The 24,646-nt window shown below is 38.0% G+C and overlaps 1 protein-coding gene across 1 annotated transcript in view; it reads left to right on the forward strand.

Moving 5' to 3' along the window:
• Positions 1-24,646, forward strand: part of LOC102827704 (proprotein convertase subtilisin/kexin type 5-like) — a 472,359-nt gene that overhangs the window by 360,946 nt on the left and 86,767 nt on the right. The window contains exon 10 of the mRNA XM_006834928.1: positions 9,700-9,803. Coding sequence (XP_006834991.1) covers positions 9,700-9,803 — 104 coding nt within the window. The remainder of the gene's footprint in view (positions 1-9,699; positions 9,804-24,646) is intronic.

Consider the following 24,646-nt stretch of genomic DNA (forward strand, 5'->3'; position numbering starts at 1 on the left):
TCTGCCTCATTTTTATTGTTCCAGCTCACAGTGAATCCTTTTTCCATAATTGCTGGGGTTTTTTGTAGCCTCAATACAATGCCATTAATTTTCCGACTACTTGTTCCCATTTCTATCCTATACATTCTTAAGAAACATAAAAGGAGACTGATTTTGTCTTGGATTCTTATTGAAGAGCATTTGGACAAGTCAGGCATTTGACTGCTGACTGATGATGCACTTTTCCCATTGATCGGCTCCAAATAATATCTCATCATTGCATTAGACACAATCACTCTTTTATTTAGAGCCTATTGCCCTGTTTAGGAAGCAGCTTCATTATCTGGAATTGCTTTTACTCCTCTTATTTGATAAATTATTTTTATAATAAGATGGTGTCTGTTGTTTCTTTTATCAATTCATTAGCTCTAAATTCCCTGGGGAGGGGGTCTTTTTTCTTTAATAATTACAAGTGAGACAGTCATCCAGAATGTAAAATTCATCCTTGTTTTTAAGGGCCCTGAAGCACAGATTTATTATGAACCCTCCCACATCTGCAGAAACTTGTTTAGATTTTATTTTCTCTTTCTTTCTTTTTTAGTTTGAGTACTAGTGGTTGTACTTAGAACCCCAGGAAAAGCACCACACAGAATGTCTCTCTTGGGATATGTCCTACTTCTTCTAAATGAAATACTTTGAACTGTGCAAAACAAAAAATGTAATGCAAACACCAGGTAGGGATCGTGTCGTTCATGATCCTGTTTTGCAGCTGGAATGAAAAGTGGTTGGGATGAGTTTCAGTTGAGGCTCACTGGGTAGAGAATTACCTTCCCAAGTCATAAACGACACCGGCATGTCTACTGCACCAGCCAAAATGACGTGTTATAAAATAATATATAAGAATATCATAACGTTGTAACAAAGTGTAAAATATTATGTTATAAATATAATGTAAGCATCCTGGCCTTACAGCTGAGATAGAATATGCAAACAGTTAGGGCTTTAGAACCTTAACAGCAAATGACCAAGACTCCTGATTCCGTGATGAACACAAATCAGCAAAGTTTAGAGAAACAGTGCCACAGCGACTATGGAGAAGAATCACATTTACTTGCCACACTGGGCTTAACTGGTTAAAGAAGTAAAATTACAACCACTGTGTATATTTCTTTGTTTCACTGTAGTGAATCCATCTGGAGACAAGTCGAGCTGGTGTGAATCCTAAGTGTACTTGAGTGAACTTTGTGTAGCTCAGAGCCTCAGTTTTGTCAGCTGTGAAATAGTAATAAGAATATTATCTTTGCCATCCAATTTTCAAGATCCCACAGCAATAAGACATATAAAACATACCTGTTGTTGTTGTTAAGTGCCTTCGAGTCTGTTCCGACCCATAGCGACCCTGTACAGGGTTTCCGAGGGTGTAAATCTTTACGGGAGTAGAAAGCCTCATCTTTCTCCCACGGAGCAGCTGGTAGTTTCGAACCGCTGACCTTAAGGTTCGCAGCCCGATTCGTAACCACTACGCTACCAGAGCTCCTTATAAAACATACCTAGCACTGGGCAAATTGCTCACTGTTATTTATTTCTACTATGTCATTAAAAACTGCAACTCTTCTTATTGAGAAAAGATTTCACATGGAGAACTTGCCAAAAAATCAGGCTCTTCTTATTTATTTGAATAGCTAGCCAGATCTTGCAGGCATTTATGAAAGTTACTCTTTAATGTATGTTGTTGCTTAAGAGTAATTATACAGGAAGAAAGTTGAGTGGTATGTAGTACTACTTGCAGCTGTTTTTAGCTACCATTGGCTTATGGCAACCCCATGCACAGTAAGCTTAGACTGTTGGGTTCCGTAGTATTCTCATTGGCTGTTTTTTTCAGAAGAAAACTTATAGGCCTTTCTTTCTAGTCTAGAATATCCACAGAAACCTGTTCAGCATCATAGCAACACACAAGCCTCTGCCAGCCAACAAGTGGTGGTGGCATAGGAGGTTCCTTGGCTGGTTATTAAACCCAGGTCTCCTCTGGCAAGGAGAGAGTACTAGTAACCCTGAACCACCACTGCCCCAGTAGCTTATTGACCCATGGGTGTCATAGGGCAGTGACTGCCTAACTCAGTGGAGAGATTCTGCTGTTTTTCTCCCGGTTAGGTTAGACTTTGGACCTCTCAACTGCTGCTTGCCCCAGACCTCTTATTGTTAGTCCTCTTGTTCTTAGAGGTAAAGTGCTGTGATTTTCAGAGATCTAGAGGTAAGGCGCTATAGGATCTATACTAGACTGTGAACCACGAGGTCGGAGGTTCAAACCTACCAGCTTCTCCTTGGAAACCCTATACAAGGTCACTATGAGTTGGAACTGACTTAACAACAACAACAGAGGTAGTTGACAGAGTGGATAAGTTTCAGGGGGCCTGCATTACCGCCGTTCACTGTGGACTTCAAGAGAAGTTCTTACTTCTTCTCTGCTTTCTTTACTCCATGACTGACCAGATCTTTGAGGGTTGACATCACTTCTGCATTATCCATGTGAACATCAGTACGAATACAAAATCAACTGTGAGGCAGACTTCCTTATAAGCAGAAGTCCCCTCAGTATACTGTTGCTGCTGTTGTTAGCTGCTGTAAAGTCAGCCTCGATGCATGCACATTGGGCTTGAGCCATCCCCACTGTGGGTCATGGATCAGACCCTTGTGATTCGTAGGCTTGTCATGTGCTGATTTTCAGAAGTAGGTCCCCAGGCTTTTCTTCTTAGCCTGCCTTAGTCTGGAAGCTCCACTGAAACTTGGTTAGCATCGTAGCAACACTCAATCCTGGTCCAATGGCAAAGCAGTGCTGTGGTTGCTATACATGAAGTACTTCGGCTGGAAATCAAACCCAGGTCTCCCTCGTGAAAGGCAAATATTCTGCCACTGAACGGCCACCATCCCCACCTCAGAATGCTAACAATATTCAAACACTGTTGCTGTTAAGTGCCATCAAGTTAGTTCTAACTCATAGCCACCCTGTACAGGGTTTTCAAGGAGTGGCTGGTAGGTTTGAACCAATGACCTATGGTTCAAACCAATCTTGTGGTCTAGTGCTTATTCTACAGTGCCACACCAGAATATGTTTTCCAACTCAAAAATGTTGTTGTTGTTATGTGCCGTGGAGTCAGTTCCAACTCTGTACAGGGTTTCCGAGGCTATAAATTTTACGGGAGCAGAAAGCCTCATCTTTCTCCCACAGAACAGCTGGTAGTTTGGAACTGCTGACCGTGAGATTAACATCCTGATTCGGAACCACTACGCTACCAGAGCTCTGTAATAGTGCCTATCAAAATGAATCTAGAACTGTTTCCTGAGTTGAGGTCCCTGGATAGTACAAATGGCTAACAGTCTCAGCTGTTCATTGGTTAGCATCAAGTCCACTCAGGAGTACCTCAGAAGAAAGACCTGGCTAGTGATCTACTTCTGAAAACATAGCTATGAAAAGCTTATGGAGCACAGTTCTACTCTGACACACATATGGTGAAACCGATTCAAGGGCTACTGTTAACTAGTTGATGTGTTTTTTTGTTACCCTCACACAGGTAGAAACACCATTGCCTCTTACTCCATTGATTTCGTATTACCATCTTTCTCATTTTATTTTGGTTAACTTCTGGAAATTGGAAGTTGGGGATAATAATCACCTGAATGTCTCCTTCTTTCCACGTGTAGTGCCAATTTCCTTAAGCCAATTTCTTGCAATTATATGCAGTCCAAGAAGAACTAGTTTTTACAACTCAGCATGAGAGCAAGTAACTCTTTATTTCTTCAGGCAGCGCGGACCGCAGGAAGTTTCCTGAATCTGCCTGAATATAGCTGTTTAAGGTACAAGATAAATATTCCCTATTGTATTATTATTATTAGGTTAATGCTAAGGCTCACTTGGGAAAACGATTATCTCCTCATGGTCAGCTCTCTGTCTGTGTTATTCTGAAGGTGCCTTGCTGATAGGTAACACGAGGAACTTGTTTCTTTTCTAAAGGGGACAATTTTAAATGTGACATTTCCACCTAGATAGTAGAAATTATTTTTTAAACACTAGATTGATTTTGACATATACCAACTGTTACATGTACTTTTTGGTGTTTTGCTAGTTGCTGATGAAAAAAAATAAAAGCATGTATGTTCATCTGAGAGGATTCTGCTTTGCCATAAACAAATATCTGGAATGTCTTTGTGACTGAGCTTTTTTTATTATTGCTTTTACCCCTCACTCTAATAGCTATACTGACTAAGAAAAGAAATAGTGTCAGATCCTGGAACATGAGAATCATCCCTTGACTCATTGGCTAATTTTCCTTACATTAGTACCTTCCACTACGCACTGCCATCAAGCCAATTCTGACTCATAGCGTCCCTTAAAGGACAGAACAGAACTGCTCCTAACGGTTTCAAGACTTTAAACCTTTACCTGAACAGACAGCCTCATCTTTATCCCACAGAGTTACTGGTGGGTTTGAAAGAACTTCTCATCTTTCTATTAGCAGCTGGGCACTAACTCACTGAATTATCATGCAAACTCAGTGTCAATCCGCAGAGGACCAAATCATACTATTTGTTTTAAAAGTCAAGCTTCCCCACCTCCTAAAAGTCTTTCCTTGGAGTCATCATAAGCCTTCTTACTTTCTTGAGAGTTATCATGTTCTAAAAAAGTACACCTCAGCAGAATGACTGGGGTTGTCTGCTCCCGTAAAGATTTACAGTGTTAGAAATCCTTCACAGAGTCTCTATGAGTCAGAACCAACTCAGTGGCAATGGGCGTGGTGTGGGGTTTGGTTTATTTGGGTTTTCATTTCATTAATATAAGGTCTTTTATTCAAGCAATATTATAGAATAGTCTAGATCCTATCTTGTTCCCTTCTGAAAACTTTGAAAACGGTAATACTCATTCAGCTTTTACTTTTAATCTGAAGGACTAAGAAAAGTATAAGAACTCAAGAATGCCTTTCTTCTCTCCCTGTCTTCATTATATTCAAGACACTAAATAAGAATTGTAGCTCTTAATTTATCAAAATGTTGTAATATGAGGGGTTTTCAAAAAGTTCATTGGAAAATAGAGTTTAAAGATAATGGAATATTTCCACAAACATATTTTAGCCCCCTCACGACTACAACTTATTAGGTGCCAGGAACTGGGGACCTTGGCATTACCTAACTCATTAAATTGTTACAACTCTGTACATTACATATTAACACTCACATTTGAGTGTGGGCCTGGGGAATGCTGCGAGAGGTAAACGTTACATAGACAGTGGAGGAACCAACATGTGATTCCTGTGTCCTCCACTATTAGAAGGGGAACCCCAAAAAAGTGTGTTGTGATTATTTGGTGAAAACATAGTCGAAGGTGAAGCTCCATCATTAAGAATTAGCTAATAATCTAGTCAAGAATCTAATAACCAAAAAAATATATAAAACAGTAACAACCCATCAGAAAAAAGACAACCCAATCATAAAATGGGCAAAGGACTTAAATAGACATTTCGCCAATGGGGACATTCAAATGGTCACCAGACACATGAAACGATGCTTTAGTCATTAGCCATAAAAAAGATACAAATCAAAACCACAGTGAGTCCTGGTGTAGCACTACACGATAATGCACTGGACAGCAAGGGTCAGTTTGAAGCACAGGGTCAATGGTACAAACTCAACAGCTGCTCCTCAGAAGATCTATAGGGTCACTATAAGTAAAAACCAATTTAACAACACTTAACAACACCAACAAATGATGGCTAAGATGGAAAAACTACAACAAAATAACAAATGTTGCTGAGGACATGGAAGAATCTGAACCCTTATTCATTGCTGACAGGAATGCAAAATGGTATAGTCGCTATGTAACTGCTTTGTGGCAGTTTTTCTAAATCTAAAAGCACAACTACCGTATCGAAACTAAACCCCCTGCCATCAAGCTGGTTCTGACTCATAGCAACCCTGTATAGGTTTTCTTTACAGAGATGAAAACCTCATCTTTCTTCTGAAAGTTGGCTGTTGGGCTTGAACTGCAATCCAGTGCTCAACTTATAGCATCTTGCAGCTGCCCTATGACCCAGCAATTCTAGAAGAGTTGAAAGACTTGAAAGCAGAGACTCAAAGATATTTGTACACCAACGTTTATTGCAGCACCGTCCACAAGAAAAAAAAGGTGGAAATGCCCATGAAAAGATAATTGAATAAATAAAATTAGGTACATAAACATAATGGAATTTCTCAGCCAGCAGAAGAAATGTAGTTTTTATACATGCTGCAGTATAGATAGATCTTGAAAACATTATACTAAATAAAATAAGCCAATCACAAAAAGACAGTAACTGTATGATCTCAGTTATATAAAAAGGCAAATGTACAGAGATAAAAATTTACTAGTGATTACCAGGAGTGGGATGAAGCAAAATGAGGAAAGGTGTTAATGATGACGGACAACTTGCATTAATTAAGGGTAGGACTCTGCAGCTGATCATTAAAATTACTGTCAGTGAGTTGTATACCTGTAAAAAGTTCTATTGTCAAAAGATGTGTGGTAGGTATATTTATAGCAACTTTTTTAAAAAAGAGTAGCTAAGGCTGCTTATGTATGACCAAACACCTCATGGGATTTGGCTCCATGGTTTGGAAGTTTAGATTCATGGTTTCATGGGCCATCCCAGTGAACTGACCTCGTGACATGTTTACTGCTTTTACCTCCTACTTCAATGTGTAGTGCTTGTGCTTTTAAGAAGTTTTCAAGCAACCATCCAAAGCACAGCAATTGGTCTGTAGTCAGCCAGAATAACAGAGCTGAAGACAGGGAGTCAGGAACATCAGGAGGCTAAGGAGCTCTGGTAGCGTAGTGGTTACGAATCGGGCTGCAAACCCTAAGGTCAGCGGTTCGAAACTACCAGCTGCTCCGCGGGAGAAAAGATTTACACCCTCGGAAACCCTGTACAGGGTCGCTATGGGTCGGAACCGACTCGATGGCACTTAACAACAACAAGGAGCTCTGGTAGCGTAGAGGTTACGAATCGGGCTGCGAACCTTAAGGTCAGCAGTTCGAAACTATCAGCTGTTCCGTGGGAGAAAGATGAGGCTTTCTGCTCCCGTAAAGATATACAGCCTCAGAAATCCAGTATAGGGTCGCTGTGAGTCAGAACCGACTCCACGGCACATAACAACAACAACATGAGCATGGAGCTAATTGTACCCATGAAAAAATGCCTCCTTTGTCACAAAACAGGAAGAACTGTCTACCATTATTGAACATTTTGATCAAAGATTCCATAAATGAATCCTGATGTAAAGGGGAGAAGTGTAGAGCAAAATTTCTAACTTTCATGTACTCCTGACTTTTTAGAACCATGGATGGTGGATGCAACCATGAAATGATTGCCCCAGGATCACTTTTAAACCCTAAACCAAAATTATTCTCTGAACTGAGCAATAGTTTAGCTTAACTAAAAAAATAAGACCCGCCTTCAGCATTATGCTCTTTTAAGGAGCTCTGGTAGCGTAGTGGTTACGAATCGGGCTGCGAACCTTAAGGTCAGCGGTTCGAAACTACCAGCTGCTCCGTGGGAGAAAGATGAGGCTTTCTACTCCCGTAAAGATTTACACCCTCGGAAACCCTGTACAGGGTCGCCATGAGTCGGAACCAACTCCACGGCACATAACATATGGGATTAAATTTACAACAGCAAATCAGAAATTAGATAGGAACCTTATCAGACAATGAGTTGATGCTACTAAGGGAGAAAACTCAGACAAGAAGGATGAGCTTGGTTGCACACCCAGAACTCAGAATCACTGAATTGTATGTGTAGAAACTTGAATCAGTATATGTTTTGCTGTGTATAATCTCAGCTGCAACAGCAAAATAAGTGTAATTTAAAACAAAAGAGAGATGCAAAAAAGAGGTTAGTTTCTCTCCCTGCCTAGGAGGTCCCAGTGCCTACCAGCCTGCATTTATGAGGGTGCATAGAGACTATCTCATGTCCCTGGCACAACTTGAGCAGGTAATGAGTAGTTTTATCCTCTTGCCAAAGTCTTCTCACCTATCTTTTGCAAATATGCCTTCCAAAATGAAGGTGCATACAAGGAATACATAAAGGAACAAATTACATGGTAATAGCACGATTTCTTAGTTAATTGTAAGAGTCTCCCACTTCATAGCCAATTCTGAATTGAGTAAGTATCCTAATTTTGAATTTCATTCAACCCCAGTGAGGAGTGTGCCTCAATGGGGATGCATGAAATGGGAATACAAGGGAATTTCAAAAAGTTCATGGAAAAATGGGATTTTTCCACAAACTTTTAAAAGCCCATATATTTTTTTCTATATTCTTTAAAAGCAAGCAAAAGTTTGTATGTGGAGTTATTTTCTGTATGTTTGTGCTAATTGCAGTTCTCCAGTAAATACACATCCTATTCAATAACTTCTTTGTGCTATTCATCACTAACAGCTACCAGAGATAGATATCCAATAACTTAGTATAATTACTAAACCAAAGCCAAACTTGTTTATTGTTAAGGGCCGACAAGTCAGTTCTAACTCATAGCAACCCTGTATAGGGTTTCTTAGGAGCGACTGATGAGCTTGAACTGACAGTCTTGAGGTTCAAACCAACTTTGCAGTCCAGCGCATTAACCCACAGCACCACACCAAAGTTGTTGCCATCATACCATCAGTTCAATTCCAACTCATACTAAAGTTGTGCACCACAGACTTTTCAATAGCTGCGATTTTTTTAAAAGTAGAACATCAGGTCTTTCTACTGAGATGCCTCTGGGTAGATTTTAAACATCAACCTTTCGTGATTAATGGTTAACCATATACCACTTGCACCACCCCTGGACTCCTAGTACAATTAATTTTGTTGTTGTTAAGTGCCCTTGAGTTGACAACTCACAGAGTAGAGCTGTTTCATCGGGTTTTCTAGGTTGTAATCTTTATAGGAGCAGATTGCTCATGAGTCTTTTTCTCTTGTGGTACAAGGAATGGGTACAAACAGCTTACCTAACAGTTAGCATCTGCGCACTTAACCATTTCATCACCAGGGCTCCCCAAACTATTATTATGTATTGCATATAAAGAATACTCCCATATCGGTCTGTGTCTTGGAGCCTAACTCTGTCTCCATACCATACTCTCTTCTTTAAAGAACCCGGAAAATGGAGTAGCTTTCAACTGAGGCTTTTTTTTTTTTTTTTCTTTTTCATACCCCGCGTATGCAGAAGGCGAACTCTTGCTAAGCACTTTGGTAAATTACAAACCAAATGCCTTAGCTGTACAAATGAACAAGAAAGTTTCCAGAGGCTTTCAGCTTTGCCTTTAGCTTACTGTAATTTTCCTGTGAGGATGCAAGCTTTCACACTAGACGATGAAGATACCACAATTGGCAGCAATTTTGTTGAGGAAATTGGAAATCTTTGCTCTTTCAAACACTCAGTTACACTGAAGCATATCGTATTATCTCTTAAATTTAAGGGTATATTTTCTCCCTTCCCCAGACTAATGTTACCTCTCCATACTCAGAACAAGAATGACATTCATCAGACTGTTCATCCCAAACTCAAAGTCTCCTGTCCTGGCCCTTTGTTTTTAGTACTTTGCCATTTTGATTTTGCTTTTTTAATTGCTTGTGACTCTCTGCTTCCCCCATATTTTTTTTTTTTTCTTTTTTTTGGTACAATGATTCTTACCTTGTCTTTCCCCAGTCCGTTTCTGACCTGGAGAGATGTGCAGCATGTTATTGTCAGAACTTCCCGTGCAGGACATTTGAACGCTAATGACTGGAAAACCAATGCTGCTGGTTTTAAGGGTGAGAATTTCTTTCATATTCTGTCACAGGCAAAATATTTTTTTTTAATTTTTTTTCCTCCATTTTAAATGGAGAGCAGGAAAATAGCAACCCTAAAGAGAAACTTTCAATTTTGTGTTGACCAATCGAGAGCTTGATCTTTCAGTAAAGTAAAGGCAGATTAATCTTTTTAGAAATTAAAAACAATACATAGAAGGCAGAGTTCCTTGGCTCCCCACATCATAGGTCAATACTTTAAAAGATCAATCAACTTCCAACTATACTTGACCTATGAGATTACTGTTTGCTGTCATTGATCATCTGAGTGATATTTGTAGCAATGTATTTTTAAATTCCTCACCTCTTATAGTGTCTGTTTCGCTAAATAAATCATTGATATATCTGGCTCACTTCAGTATAATGCTGCTAGTTGTTAGGGTAATTTAATTTAGTTTTGTAAAGCTTGAAAAAATAGGCCTAGTTCTAAGTGATATTACTTTACACAAAAAAATAGGCCAGGTTAAGGTATTTATAAGTTCTTATAAAGCTTTCTCATGTTCAATCTTCATGTAATTATATTGTATATCCCAATAGATAACAGTAATTTGCTGAATAATCTTCCATGACTGATACCGAACATAGTTACCTCAAACTGTCTTATTAAGAGTCATTGTTTTATTTATTGTCATAGATAATATACATTAGGTTAAAAAGAAAGTAATTCTACAAAGCAGATGTTTAAAAGGTTGATATATTTATTCAATGTACAGATGATCACAATTTAAATATGTTAGAAATATTTCATCTTTGCTTTTAGTTTACTGTCATCTGTTAAAAATAAAGATTACTTTTCATCATATCTGCAAATTAAAATTTTTTTTTGGTATTACTATATATTCCTAAGGATAGCACCTAAGAACCACAACTTTGAATGAAAACAATTTTCCATGGTAGAGAGACTATCTACTTATAAATTGAGGTCCTAATTCTCAGTTGGTTGGTAACTCAATAATCCAGGACACAGTGTATTTTTCTGGACCCTAACTTCCACAATGAAAATATTTTGGAAGTTGAATAATATTGTCTTCATATTATGTCTTACATATGATCTTAGTATGTCTTTAATGAATGACCATTGATGTATGCAAATGTTGATGTGGGAAATGTATTGTTTATAAGTAGTGTATCATAACCTCATGCTTAGCCAAAAACCTCTAAATATACCAAGGAACCAGAGACCCATAAAACACTTTCTTCATCATTATCAGAAAAAGAAGAATCTCTCTTTGTTTGGGAATATTCTCAAACACCTTTTTATACTTGGAGACAACATCATACAGCAACTGCACATGAGTTTTTAATCTAAATAGTCACAAAAATCTGTTGGGATCACACGTTTGAACTTCAAATCACTACACCTGATCCTCAAATTGCAAATGTATGGGTGACATCAAAACTATTTGAAGTTTCCCTCGTTTCAAAATCCAGGATGTCATTTGCCATATGTATGTTTCATTCTGATTAGCTTCCACATGCTCCCAAATCCTGCTGTTGTATAAATCCATGAAACTAGGACAGGAAGAAAGGGACCAAAATATAACCTTCAACCTTTAGCTTCTCATCAGAAGGTTCACAGACTAAGTTCGTTGACCTCCACAAAACTAAGGAATCCACTTTTGCCCAAATAAAAGTCTTAGTTTTACTTATTCCTTTTTGGCAAGTTAAAAAGAGCAAATGGTTCCAATAAAAATGCAGTTCTTTTTGAAAACCTCTGTCGGTTTTGGAGAGGGGGGAAACAGGATTTAGACTAAATCACCAGGTCCAAACCTGTGTCTAAAGGGGGCTGTACACTGCTTCTGTCAGAAGGAAATCGTATTCTACTGTTGCACGTGGCAATATTTAGTATAATATTTCACTCGTTTCTTAAATTGCTGCCAAGAGTAACAATTAAAGCTGACTTTTCATAGCTGAATTATTCTGGATGGTCTGGGCTACTCCCAGTGGAATTGTTTTGTAATTTTGTTTATGGCAAGTCCCGTAGTTCATCTAGATATGATCAGAATAAGAGAAAAAAATTTTTTTGAAAAGTTATTTTCTCTAAACTATTCTAAACATTACCATGCCATCGAGTCAACTCCGACTCATAGAAAAAATGAGTCCTTTTACAGGAGTAGATTGCTAGGTTTTTTTCCCTTTGGAGAGGCTGGTGGGTTTGAACCACAGACCTTTCCGTTAGCAGCCAAGCACTTAATTGTTGTGTCACCAAAACAATGGTATTCTTTTATTCCAGAAAACCAAACCCACTGCCATTGGGTCAATTCCAACTTTTAGTGACCCTGCAGGACAGAGTAGAGCTGCCACATAGGGCTTCCAAGGTTGTAAATCTCTACAGAAGCTTACTGCCACATCTTTCTCCCAAAGCGTAGAACCACACACCATTCGATTAGCAGTTTAAGTGCTCTATGATTGCACAGCCAGAGATTCATCCCATCCCTGTTGTTGGCATTTAGCGCCGTCAAGTTGGTTACGACTTATAGCAACCCTGTATAGGATTTCAGGAGCAGCTGGTGGGTTTGAACTACTGACCTTGTGGTTAGCAATCCACTGCTGATCCTACGGTGCTACACCAAGACTCCCATCCCTTGTGTCCCACAAATAAAAGGGAGTGAGGCAGAAGTTAGCAGAAGCTTTGGAAGCAGAGCATTTAGGTCACTAGGGCTGGAGAAAGATGGGCTGACTTTTGACGAAATAAGCACTGAAAGAATAAAAAATAGCTAATACTTGGAAGAAGCTCAGCTAAAGCTGGTTCTTTGAATTAGGTCAGCAGGCTTTGCAGCCTTGCTTAGCAGGAACAAATAGCCACCTGGGTCCCTTGGCTTTTCTTAAGCGGGAGAAAACGGAAGTCAATTACAAACAGAAGCTCCCCTCCCCCCACCCAGCACAATTCTAATATTTGGTGAAATAAATGCAGGGAGAGAAACAACCTGTGCTTGTACTTCCCTGAGTCGCTTTTGTGTTGTAATGGAAAACAATCTAGCTTGTTTGAAAGTGTGTTGTTTTCTTTTAAAAAAAAAAAAAAAAGCATGTGTGTAATGTAGCAAATAGAAAGTAATCTAATTTGTTTGAAGAGTATTTTTTTGGGGGGTGGAGTTTTTAAAAAAAGCATGTGAATCATGTAGCAAATTGCTCAGAGGTGCTTCTGTGCAATGTGGACAATAGTGTCAAATCAGAATTCCTTCCTTTACCAGGTAAAGCAGAAGCATCTGAGAATAGCAACTAATTTGACTTTGGGGTTTGAACATCAATAGACTTAATAGTCATAGTTATCACTGCCAAGTTCAAGAACACACACACTTAAAAAAAGTTAGGTCCATTTTATACAATTTCCTTATAATCCTTCAGAGAAACCACAATTTGCAATACCTCCTAGACAGAGAATAGAGCAAGGTGGTATTCCATCTAGACTGGTGTGGACCCATCCTCAAAGTAAATTTGATCCACACTTACCCATATGCATATGGATCTTGCAAATGGAAGGGAATTCCTTCTACACAAAATTTTCAAGAGCAAAGGTATCTACTTGAGGAGTAAGGTGCACCTGACTCAAGCCATAATGTTTTCAAGAGCCTCATGCAGGTGAAAGTTAGACAATAAATAAAGAAGACCTAGAGGAATTGATGCATATAATTTATATGTTGGAGAAGAATATTGAAAGTACCATGGACTACTAGAAGAATAAACAGATCTGTGTTGGAAGAAGTGCAGCTAGAATGCTTCTTAGAAGTCAGGATGATGAGACTTTGCCTTTCATACTTTACATATTACCAGGAGGGAGCAGTCCCTTGAGAAGGATATTATGCTTGGTATAATGGAGGGTCAGTGTAAAAGAGGAAGGGCCCCCAGTGAGATGGACTGACACGCTGGTAGCAACAATAGGCTTTAGCGTAACAACAATTGTGAGGATGGCGCAGAACTAGGCAGTGTTTCATTCTATTGTGCAAAGGATCACTTAGAGTCAGAACCAACTCGACAGCACCTAACAAAAACTGGCTCGCTATAGATTCCCATCTAGTCTAGTGTGTGTTTCCTGAGGGTAGATTAGCCCAGGAATTGCACACTGATGAGCTGGGTGCAGAAAATTGTCACTTCTTTATCTATGTTCTCAGTATAGCAGCACTCTGTGAACGGAAGTAACTCACAGTGAAGGGAGTCCCAAAGATGAAAGCCACTCCTCAGTATTTTTGTGCTAGCGTTACTTTAATGTTTAGCCATCTTAATTGATCTATGATGTCTCTTAAATAATCATAACCTCTGACAGTATAATTTAAATGTCTCCTACAACAGATTAGTTTTTCAAAATTAATAATTACATCCAACGAGTATGAGCTGTAGAAACTAAATATGAGTTTGCTTGTTCATCTTGGGACTAATACCAGTTACTTTTCATACTATACCTTTTGACTTAAACCTCCCCTGGAGATATAGTTGCTTTTTAAGTACCTGGAATGAATAGTAGGCACCTATCAAAAAAAGGTTTACTTGAGATTGTGAATAAGAATAGCAAACTGTCTGAGACCAGATGAACAGATGTGATATTCTGTCTCTTGATACTAAAGTTCAAAATCCAGTATTTTGTATCTGGCCAACATTTACAATGCAAGGACTTGACTTTGCATTAACTGTTTTGCTTTTGTGGAGGATTTTTTGTTGTTTGTCTGGTTGGTTTTTGTTTCCTTAATTTTTATTGGTTTATGTATCTCCTATTTCTTTTCTTCCTTAGTGCCTTTCCATTCCTATTATGAAAAACCATTTCTATTATTTTTTATACTCTCTCCTGCTTCTGGTTGTTGTTTTTGCGTGCCATCAAGTTGGTTCCAAACCATAGCGACTTTGTCTAGGGATTTCAAGGAGCGACTGGTGGATTGGAACCACCGACCTAGCAGTTAAAATCAATACTGCAGTTCAGTGCATTATCCTGCAGTGCCATGCCCCTTGTTATTGTTGTTGTTGTGATGTGCCGTGGACTTGGTTCCGACTCATAGTGACCTTGTACAGGATTTCCAAGGGAGCAGAATGCCTCATCTTTCTCCCACGGAGCAGCTGGTAGTTTCCAACGCTCACTGTTTCATTAACAGCCTGATTCGTAACCACTACGCCATCAGAGCTCCTTGCCATGTCCCTTAGAATGTACAAAATCAGTTGTAGAATGAAGGCCTGTGCCATCCGTGGTAGTTCTCTTCAAGTGATTTAATTTATGCTGTCTCTTCATTTATTTACTCACAATTTCCTGAGTACCTTCAGCATACCAGCCCAGCATATGTTGAATTGCATCCAAACATGGAATTGGAAGTGATTATCATGGGAACCATGGCCACTCTTACAGATAACAGAAAATTTACATGATACTTTAAAAAAAAAAACAAGTAAAACTGGAGTGGTCTGTCAGTCATATTAGATAAAAGTGTCAATGATACTTCTCTCGTTGTGTAAAATACAACTAATGTAGGGAACATCTAGTGTGGTGTCTTATGTGCACTTTGATAGCTGTGTTTGTACATACAGGATATCTGAACCAGAGAACCATCTTGAGAACATTCAATTTAGACATTTTTATGTAGTCCATGATTCATGTCATTTCAGGAAGAATGTACCTCTTTATTGTGATCTCTTATCTTCTACTGCTTTAATCTGAGAAGACTGGGAATCTACCCTTCTTCCTCCTCTGAGTGCCTTTGCTATGCAGGCTGGTCCTTCCCCACTGAATCCCCATCTTTGTTTTGCAGATGCAGTTATAATGATAATTGAGTGCATGCAACTTCAGTGCTTCAGGTTTTTGTTTTTGTTTTTTTCAAAGTTTTTATGTGACTGTGTTGTTGTTGTTGTTGTTATGTGTGGTGGTGGAGTTGGTTCCGACTCATAGTGACCCTGTACAGGGTTTCCGAGGCTGTAAATGTTTATGGGAGCAGAAAACCTGATCTTTTTCCCACGGAACATCTGGTAGTTTCGAACTGCTGACCTTAAGGTTCGCACGCAGCCTGATTCGTAACCACTACCCTACCAGGGATCCTTTTATATGACTATATGCAGTAAGTATTCTGAAATTTAGGACCATAAATAGACATCAGATAATAAATTAGGATCTTCTGTCATCTTTACTAGGTGAAAGAATGAAATAAATGTCATGAAAATAAAAAATGGCAACTAAGTGAGCCAGGGTATCAGGCATTCCATTTCACTCCCCTCCCAGACTATGCAAATCTCTTTTTCTACCAGCATGCTGCTGAACCCTCTCCCACCTTCACTGACTCTTCCTTTGACCACAACTAAACTACTAGATTTTTTTCCCCTAACTTATTTTCCATCATGAGGTTAACAATTGACAATCTAACAAAACTTCTGAGCCTCCAAGACCTTACTTTTCAATAACCTTTTTTACTTTTAATTGCCATCATTCTATTTCCACTGGTAGGGTTGATAACTTTAAGATGTTCCAATATATTACATATTTAATGCCTACCTGTCTTGTTTTCCATTTGTAGAATTTATTAAAAAGAATTGTAAGTGCAGAAGCCATTAAGTATGCCATGTGTTGAATAGGAACTAAAGGTTTTGAAATGTTTGGGGGGTATATTGAGTGATGTTTCATATGTTAACATTTGAAAGGGGAAGGTTTCATATTATTTTATTATTTCACTGTACAAATAATATTCCATCTCTGCCACCTATCATGCTGATACAATGTTGGTTGCTATGATTAAAGCTACATAACGCACCTTAATTGGTAACCTGAACATCATGTTTTTGAAGAAAGGGCAAACTGAAATATCATTTACTTTGTGAAGTGAAGTGTCAGAGGTTGTATTAAAATCACACTTTTGGCTCTGCTCCCAACCCCACCTTCAGGAATAAGGCATTTATTTCTTCTCTTATATAATGCAAAGATACAAGGAAGTAAATACTTTTGATTCTACCTAATCAAATTTGCTCCCTGGAAATGCCATTTGATTTTTTTCAAGATTCTGTGTTTCATACCACTATGCTCTGTAAACTTATATTCATTTAATATTTATCAATTTAAAACCTTTCTTACATTTATTGAAGATATGTATATGAACAAAGATATCTTCTTGCTCATTTACAAAAATATGTTAAACACACATACAATAGGTGATTTATCATTATTCTTTTGTCTGGTAAATGATTTCTCTAAACATCTATGTGGCAACAGCATTATAGAACCCTAGACAGAAAGCTCTGCTTGATTATTGCTTGATCTAAAGTTCTATATCAGAACGTCCATTTGTTCCCCATAGCAATGTTCTACTTATACCTACTAAATATATGATGTTTAAAAATAATTTCTACAAATGAAAAGGGTTGCTTTCTTCATTCTGATCTTTGAATGGTAGTATCAGGTTTTTTAGTCTTTTTCAGTATTTATTTTATTTCAGTTTGTTTTTCCTTACCAAAGTATACAAGTTGTAAATGCATGTGGTTTCACACTTTAATCCATCTTTAAAGTGCTGGTTCCTGCACTCTTTGCCTATTATTTGTATGCCATATTTAATTTTTTTAATTAAGAGATTGTGTTTGGAGTAGTTTTGCCACAGTCTTAAAACCTTTACATTTAAATATGAAATTGGTTGTTGATGTTTTCTGTGGTCTTTGAGGAATCCAGTTAGTTAAGGTTTTGTACCTTGGTTTTTGTAGAATATAGGTACAAATATAATGAGAAGACTGAGTTGAATGAAAAAGTGCTTTGAAAATGAAAAATACATAATATAAAAAGAGCCTTAGAAGTATATTTTTTAAAAAAGAGCTAAAATGAACAGAGAGAAATACTGTTAACTGATGGTACCTGGAAGGGATTATAATCATTGTAATGAAACAAGGTGTATGATGTAATGAATATAAAACTGATGATCTACCCTGTAAACTTTCACTCAATTCAAAATAAAAGCTTAAAAAAAAAAGTATATTTTAGCAGTCTATTACACTCACTGAAATGAAGATAACGATACTGAATTACGTTATGAATTAGAATGGTAGTTTGGGGTTTTAAATTGATTAAATTACTTTGCATGGCCTTGAGTAAATATATTTAGGAGTTGAAACTATAATTTTAACTAATGTATCTTCACACCTTTTTACCCCATAATCCTCCTATCATGATAACATAACTATACTAAAAATCTTGTTTCGAAGTTCATTTTGATGTTGAAATGTCACCTTAACTTGAAACTACTGAATTTTAGAAGTTATAATGAATTCTTCTAGTATAGGGCCTATTGATAGGAATCTTAGCTCCTGATTATAGCCTATCAATTTCTTATCAACTTTTAAGTCATTAATATGCAATATTAAAGAATCCTGGTATACTGCTGTAGCATAAGCTTTGGACTGCTAACCAAAGGGTCAGCAGTTCAAACCTACCAGCTACTACTTAGAAACCCTATATAGGGTCACTATAATTGGGAAGTGGTGCAACAGAATTAAACTCAAATACAACATTAAAGTTGTGATTTTTAACAGTATGCAAAACATCTACATTTACGAAACAGCTGATGCATCTTTTTATAACATGAAGAAAATTAAATCACTAATTCAAATGAGGCTGGATTTTCCCTGAGTATTTTTTAAACTCTTCACTCAGCAGATGGATTTGACTACGCTTCATGGTAGCAAACCTTGATATTTTACCATTATATCTGACATTGTAGACAGACATAAAAGTCACTTGGCCCTTAGCTGGTAATTGTGGTGTGTGGTCAGCCAAAGCCAGCACTGTTTCAGGCCCAAAGTTCATTATGACTAAAAATGATGAAATGGATTCCTTTAACCCACTTATAATTGAATACTTCATAATCTAGCTTCAAAATACGGTACACAAAAAGTACTTAAGCCAAGAAAGTCTTATCAAACTACACATGCATACACACATACATTCTCCTACAGGGACTATTTTGAAACTCAGCAAGCTTTTTTTTTTTTTTTTGCTTTTTTTTGTTTAAATATAGTTGAGGTTTTGTATTTTTGTAATGCAAAAATAAAGTCATTCCACCTTGGGTTAACAGCATGGGATCCAGAGTGAAACAGCTGTGACTGAAACCCAGCTTTGTAAATAAATAAACAGTATATCTGGGGATCTAACTTTTCTGAGATAAATTTACATGTGAAAAAAAAGTACCATTTGAACAGTCTCATTTGATGACTTTTGACAAATATATATACTACGTGGTATAAATAACCACCACAAGCAAGAGATAGCGTATTTTTATCATCTCAAAAAGTTCTTTTGTGCTCTTTCCCTAGCCCCTGCTCACCCCACTCCATGGAACTGATCTCCTTTATGTCTAGACTATAAATTGTGTTCCCTAGAGCTCTGGTAGTATAGTGGTTACGAATCGGGCTGTGAACCACAAGGTCAGCAGTTCGAAACTACCAGCTTTTCCGTGGGAGAAAGATGAGGCTTTCTGCTCCTGTAAAGATTTACAGCCTTGGAAACCCTGTACAGGGTCTCTATGAGTTGCGACTCCGTGACACTTAGCCACTACCACCAGAGTTTCATATAAATAGAATGTTATTGAGGTTCATACATTTCATTGAATATATATTCATTCACCTTTAGATGAGCAATTTTATTGTTTCAGTGTGCATTGATTATGAATGCTTCTATTAATATTTATGCACAAGTCATTATATAGATGAAATATAAAATTTAAAATCTTATGTAGTCAGCAAAGGCCTTTCTCATTTAAGCAGAGAGCCTGAGGAATGAAGGCACAAACCCTAATCAGATATTAGGGTTCCAGTCAGGGCAAATGGGATCTACAAGGGTGAGAGGTAGGAGCATGTTAGGCATATTCAAGGAAAAGCAAAGAAGCTGCCATACATCATAGAATGGAGGGAGCAAAGTAAAGAACGAAGAAAACAGTATCCTATAAAGAAATTAGCATAGTTCTTCAATCATAGTATACTTAATGAAAACGATGCATCATAGTAACACTACATACCCATTAATGTTGGTGTTAAATGTCGTGGAGTCGGTTCCGACTCATAGTGACCCTGAACAGGGTTTCCAAGGCTGTAAATCTTTACAGGAGCAGAACGCCTCATCTTTCTCCTGCGGAGCCGCTGGTAGTTTTGAACAGCTGACTGTGAGGTTGGCAGCCCGATTCGTAACCACTATGATACCCATTAATATTCTGCCAATAAAATTTTTCAGTAATGAAAATAGAATAGATGTATGTATACATGTACATCGAGTTGTGTTGTTGCTACATATTGTTAAATCTGTTTCCACTCATATTGGACCCCTGTATAAGGTTTCTGAGGCTGTAGAACATTACAGGTGAAAAAAACCTTATCTTTCTACCAAAAAGCAGCTAGTAGATTTGAACTGGTGACCTTGAGATTAGCAATCCAGTGCTTATCCTACAGCGCCACCAGTGCTTCTCATGTAGAGATATGGCAGTCATAAAAGTGGTGTGTATAATAAGAAATGAAATTCCATTCCCTTTTTTTTTTAATCTATTTTTTTTCTTCTGAAATGAGTGATCGTTTACATGGGAGAGCATCCACTTTACACCATCGTTTCATTACAATGATTACAATCTTCTCTGTGCAGAAGCATTCCACTGTATTTGCTTACATTACCTCTGTTTTTCTTTTCTTTTTTGGGGGGCGGGAGGACAGGTGTGGAGATCTACACAAAAACACTCAGGCATATATAACAATTTAAACCACTGAAGGGCACATTCTGCAAGCCTGCCTCCTGGCCACCAGCACTCAGTCCCTCTCTTTCCATGAGTCCAGAGTCTTCAGCTGCTCCCTCTCGCCATGTCCTCATCTCTGCCTTCATCTCTGGTGTCACTGTTTCTCTGGATAGGATCCCGCATTCCACTTGTGCTCTTTTCCCTTCATGGTCCTAGGGTCCTCTGTTTCTGGACTGTAAGATTAAGTACTCCCCTGTTTGGGTTACAAAATTTCTACCTTTATAGTTGTGACAGTCACAATTAGTCATGATAACAGTTACTATTGAATCATAAGAATCTTATCCCCATCTCTTTTCACCAGACCCATCTAGACAAGATGAAAACTATTCAGTGGGAACTCTTATCTTCCCCGACACACTCTTAAACTAAACTCCCTCTTGAAAACTTGTAAGCCAGTCACTTTGTGCCTTTATCACCTCCACATTTTAGGTTGCCAATGTTTAAGTTGTCCATCCCTAGTTACCCTGTATACATACGGGATAGGCTTGATACTTGATGTGAAGACTCCTTTCTTCTCAGTTGGTATTTTGAGCTACTACATCCATAACTATAGATCAAATTCATCAAATTGTAGCAATTTACCTTTGTTTCCTTTATCAAAAATTATTTGTTTTTATCTTCCTCTAGTTGAGTTCTGGTTATCAGGCCATTGACACTAGGTCAAATGGGTACTATCTGCAAGTTTGGGCATTCTTGTACATCTCCCCTCACTTCATATAAGCTGGATGCTTCACTCTCAGCTCTAGTCCTCCATGGCTATGTCCTTGTCCCCAGGCCCAGGAATCCCCAGATTTCACCACATTTTGGACCAACCAGCCCTTCTTCTTCTCTCTCTCATCTCCAGGTCTACAGGAGTCTATGGAATGTAGTTGAACTCAGCCCATATCTCCCTTGCTGCCTTTCCCCGTCTTCCACTCACCAGTAGACCAACGTGGTTGCCAGCAAGCTTACATGTCTGCTCATGTGTTCCCTTTGAGTTTCAATCTTGGAGCAAGGTTTATCCTGAAGAGACTTGATTGCTTGCCTTGATGGCTTCTCCATTCACTTTCAAATACCAGACTCACTACTTTTTATTAATGCCTCTCTTGTATCATTTCTGTCCTCAGCTTTGTGGTCTCTTTTATCTAATTTGGGTTATTATGTTCATCAGACTCATTAATATTGTAATGTTTTTAGAAGATGATTCTGAATAGATAGTTAACATCCTTGTTTTTTGTCTGTTTTTCTGTAAGACCACCTGGATTTCAATAAGCAAATATTTGAATGGTCTCAAATGTGTTGAAAGAGAAAGCAAAGTGTGCTGATCAGAATGAAGTATATTAATGCCATTTGCATAACCTGGATCAGAAGAGTAAATAAGAGTCATTATGGAGAAGTATCTCAACTGGACTGCAAAGTCGGTTTGAACCACAAGGTTGGTGGTTCAAACTTACCAGCTGCTCCTCGGAAACCCTATACAGGGCTGCTATGAGTCAGAACCAACTCAATAGCATTTAACAGCACCAACATCTCAAAGCAGAGTCATGTATATACAGTTTGGCAAAAGGCATTTGACTATTAAGGTTGTTGTTGTTAAGTGCTGTTGAGTCAGTTAGGACTGGAAACCCTGTAGAGAATGTTTCCAAGGAGCAACTACTAAGTTTGAACCACTGACTTTTCGGTTCAAACCAACCTTGCTATCCACTGCTTATGCTACAGCGCGACACCAGAACTAAGAACATTAGAGTTACTTAAAGTTTAGGAACGAAGGTGTGTCTGAAATAGTTCTTAGGGCTATTGGTCAATTTTAGCAGATGTGTCTTTTGCTTGTTGGCGTTTTCTGGAGGATGGGCTGATAAAATATTTTGAGCACCCGTAGATGTGATCACTAGGATGAAAAAATATAAGAGAGAAGAGAATACAAGGCGGGGAACAAAAGCAGGTATGATGTGATGAGGAGAGTGATTTAAAAGATACCAGTAGAAATGCATTTTGCAGCCACTGTAGAAATTTGAGAAAGTCAATGACATAATAGTAATGACTTTCAAGCAAGTTGTTTCTAGTTGCTAGTCTGATTTCAGAGGGAGTTTTTTATTTTTTAAATTGGTAAGGTGAATCTATTGGTCTTATGATATGCCCTACAAGATGACATGTATATAAGAAATTGACTCTGCTGAAATAGATGGGAATTTTCCTGCAGTGATATCTTAGTATGCAATTGCATATCCATGACCTTAAGAACTGTGGCATTCAGTGAAATTTTTTCATCATCTCTTGGCCTCCTTCTAAATGATGAAAGTTATAGCATTGAGATTTTGCTACATTATTTTTTTAAAGAAAAAAGAGAAAGAAATGCCGTTTGAAAAGACTCTTTAATAAACCCAGAACAGTGTTTCTTGAAAAATATCAGGCCAGAAATTGTGCAATGAGAGAAAACTCTTATTGTTGGTTTTTACTGTTTCATGAAAACCACTTAAATTCTGGTATTTTGATTTCTTTTGTATACATTTGTTTTCTTTGGATCTGCCATGTTACTTTGTTGTTGTTAAGTGCCATCAAGTTGGTTCTGACTCTCAGTGATTCTATGTACAAAAGAACAAAACATTGCCCTGTCCTGTGCCGTCCTCAGAATCACTGCTATGTTTGAATCCACTGTTGCAGCCACGGTGTGAATCCATGTCCTTGAAGGTCATCCTCTTTTTCGTTGACCTCTAATTAATTAAGTATAATGTCCTTATATAGGAACTTATTTTTCCTGATAATGTGTTCAAAATACATGAGACACAGTCTCACCATTCTTACTTCTAAAGGAAATACTTCATCCATGACAGATTTGTACATTCTTCTGACAGTCTATGGCACTTTAAATATTCTTCCCCAACATCATAATTCAAAGACATCAGTTCTTTTTCAGCCTTCATAATTCATTGCCCAGTTTCCACAAACATATAAAGCAACTGAAAATATACCTCACATCAGGTCCACTTTAATCCTCAAAGTGACATGTCTACTTTTTAACACTAGAAAGAGGTCTTTAGCAGCAGATTTGCTCAATGCAGTACATTGTTTGATTTCTTGACTGTGGTTTCTGTAAATATTGATTCTTTTCTCCATTTATCGTGATGTTGCTTATTGGTCCAGTTATGAGGATTTTTTGTTTTCTTCATGTTACTTTGCAAAGATTTAAAGAAGGCAAATAACATCATTCTGGTTAGCATCCTGAGTTTTGATAAGACTGTTAGGGAGAACTACAGATGGAGTTGGAGTTTATAAATGACTTTTTCTCTTTCTGAATTTTACATTAATATTATTTTTCTCTGTTATGGCGGCAACTTAGAATCATCAGTAGTGTTAGAAAGTTGCATTGTTTTTGTTAAACCCACCAGCAGCTATAATATATGTGCCTTCTTCTTATGGAGTGGTTTTGTTTGAAACTATTTTGCTTCTTTTCATGCTTTGCCCTCAGAAGTATCTCTAGAACCAAGGCAGAGATATGTGCCTAGTTTTGTTCATTTGAAGTCTAAAACCCCTACTGATTCCCACCACATATCAGTAAGAATCAGAGACGACAGCAACAAATGCAGGCAATACCTAGTCTTCTTTGACAAGGCTGCCACAGTTGTTTGCACAAGTTGCTAATTGCACAGGGGAATCAGACTGAGGGGTTGAAATTCAGTCTATGATCCACTCACCAAGCCATGTACTCTGGCACTGGAATTTTATGCCCTCCTTAAAGAAATAAGCACCTATTTTAGATTCACCTATACTCCTAGTATGGCGCTGTAGCATAATCACTAGACTGCCAAGTCAGTTTGAATCACATGGTTGGTAGTTCGAACTCACAACCCTATGCAGGTACAGTATGAGTTGGAACCAACTCGAAGGTACTTAACAGCAGCAAAGACACCGTGGACTGCCAGAAGTGCAAACAAATCTGTGTTGGAAGAAGTACAACCAGAAGCTCCCTTAGAAGCCAAGATAGCCAGACTTAGTTTTTCATACTTCAGATATGATATCAGTTAGGACCAATCCCTGGAGAAGGACATCATGCTTGGTAAAATGGAGGGTCATGGGAAAGAGGAAGACCTCCAATGAGGCAGATTGGCACAA

The sequence above is a fragment of the Chrysochloris asiatica genome, unplaced genomic scaffold, assembly GCF_000296735.1.
Source record: "Chrysochloris asiatica unplaced genomic scaffold, ChrAsi1.0 scaffold00014, whole genome shotgun sequence".
Taxonomy (NCBI): Eukaryota; Metazoa; Chordata; class Mammalia; order Afrosoricida; family Chrysochloridae; genus Chrysochloris; species Chrysochloris asiatica.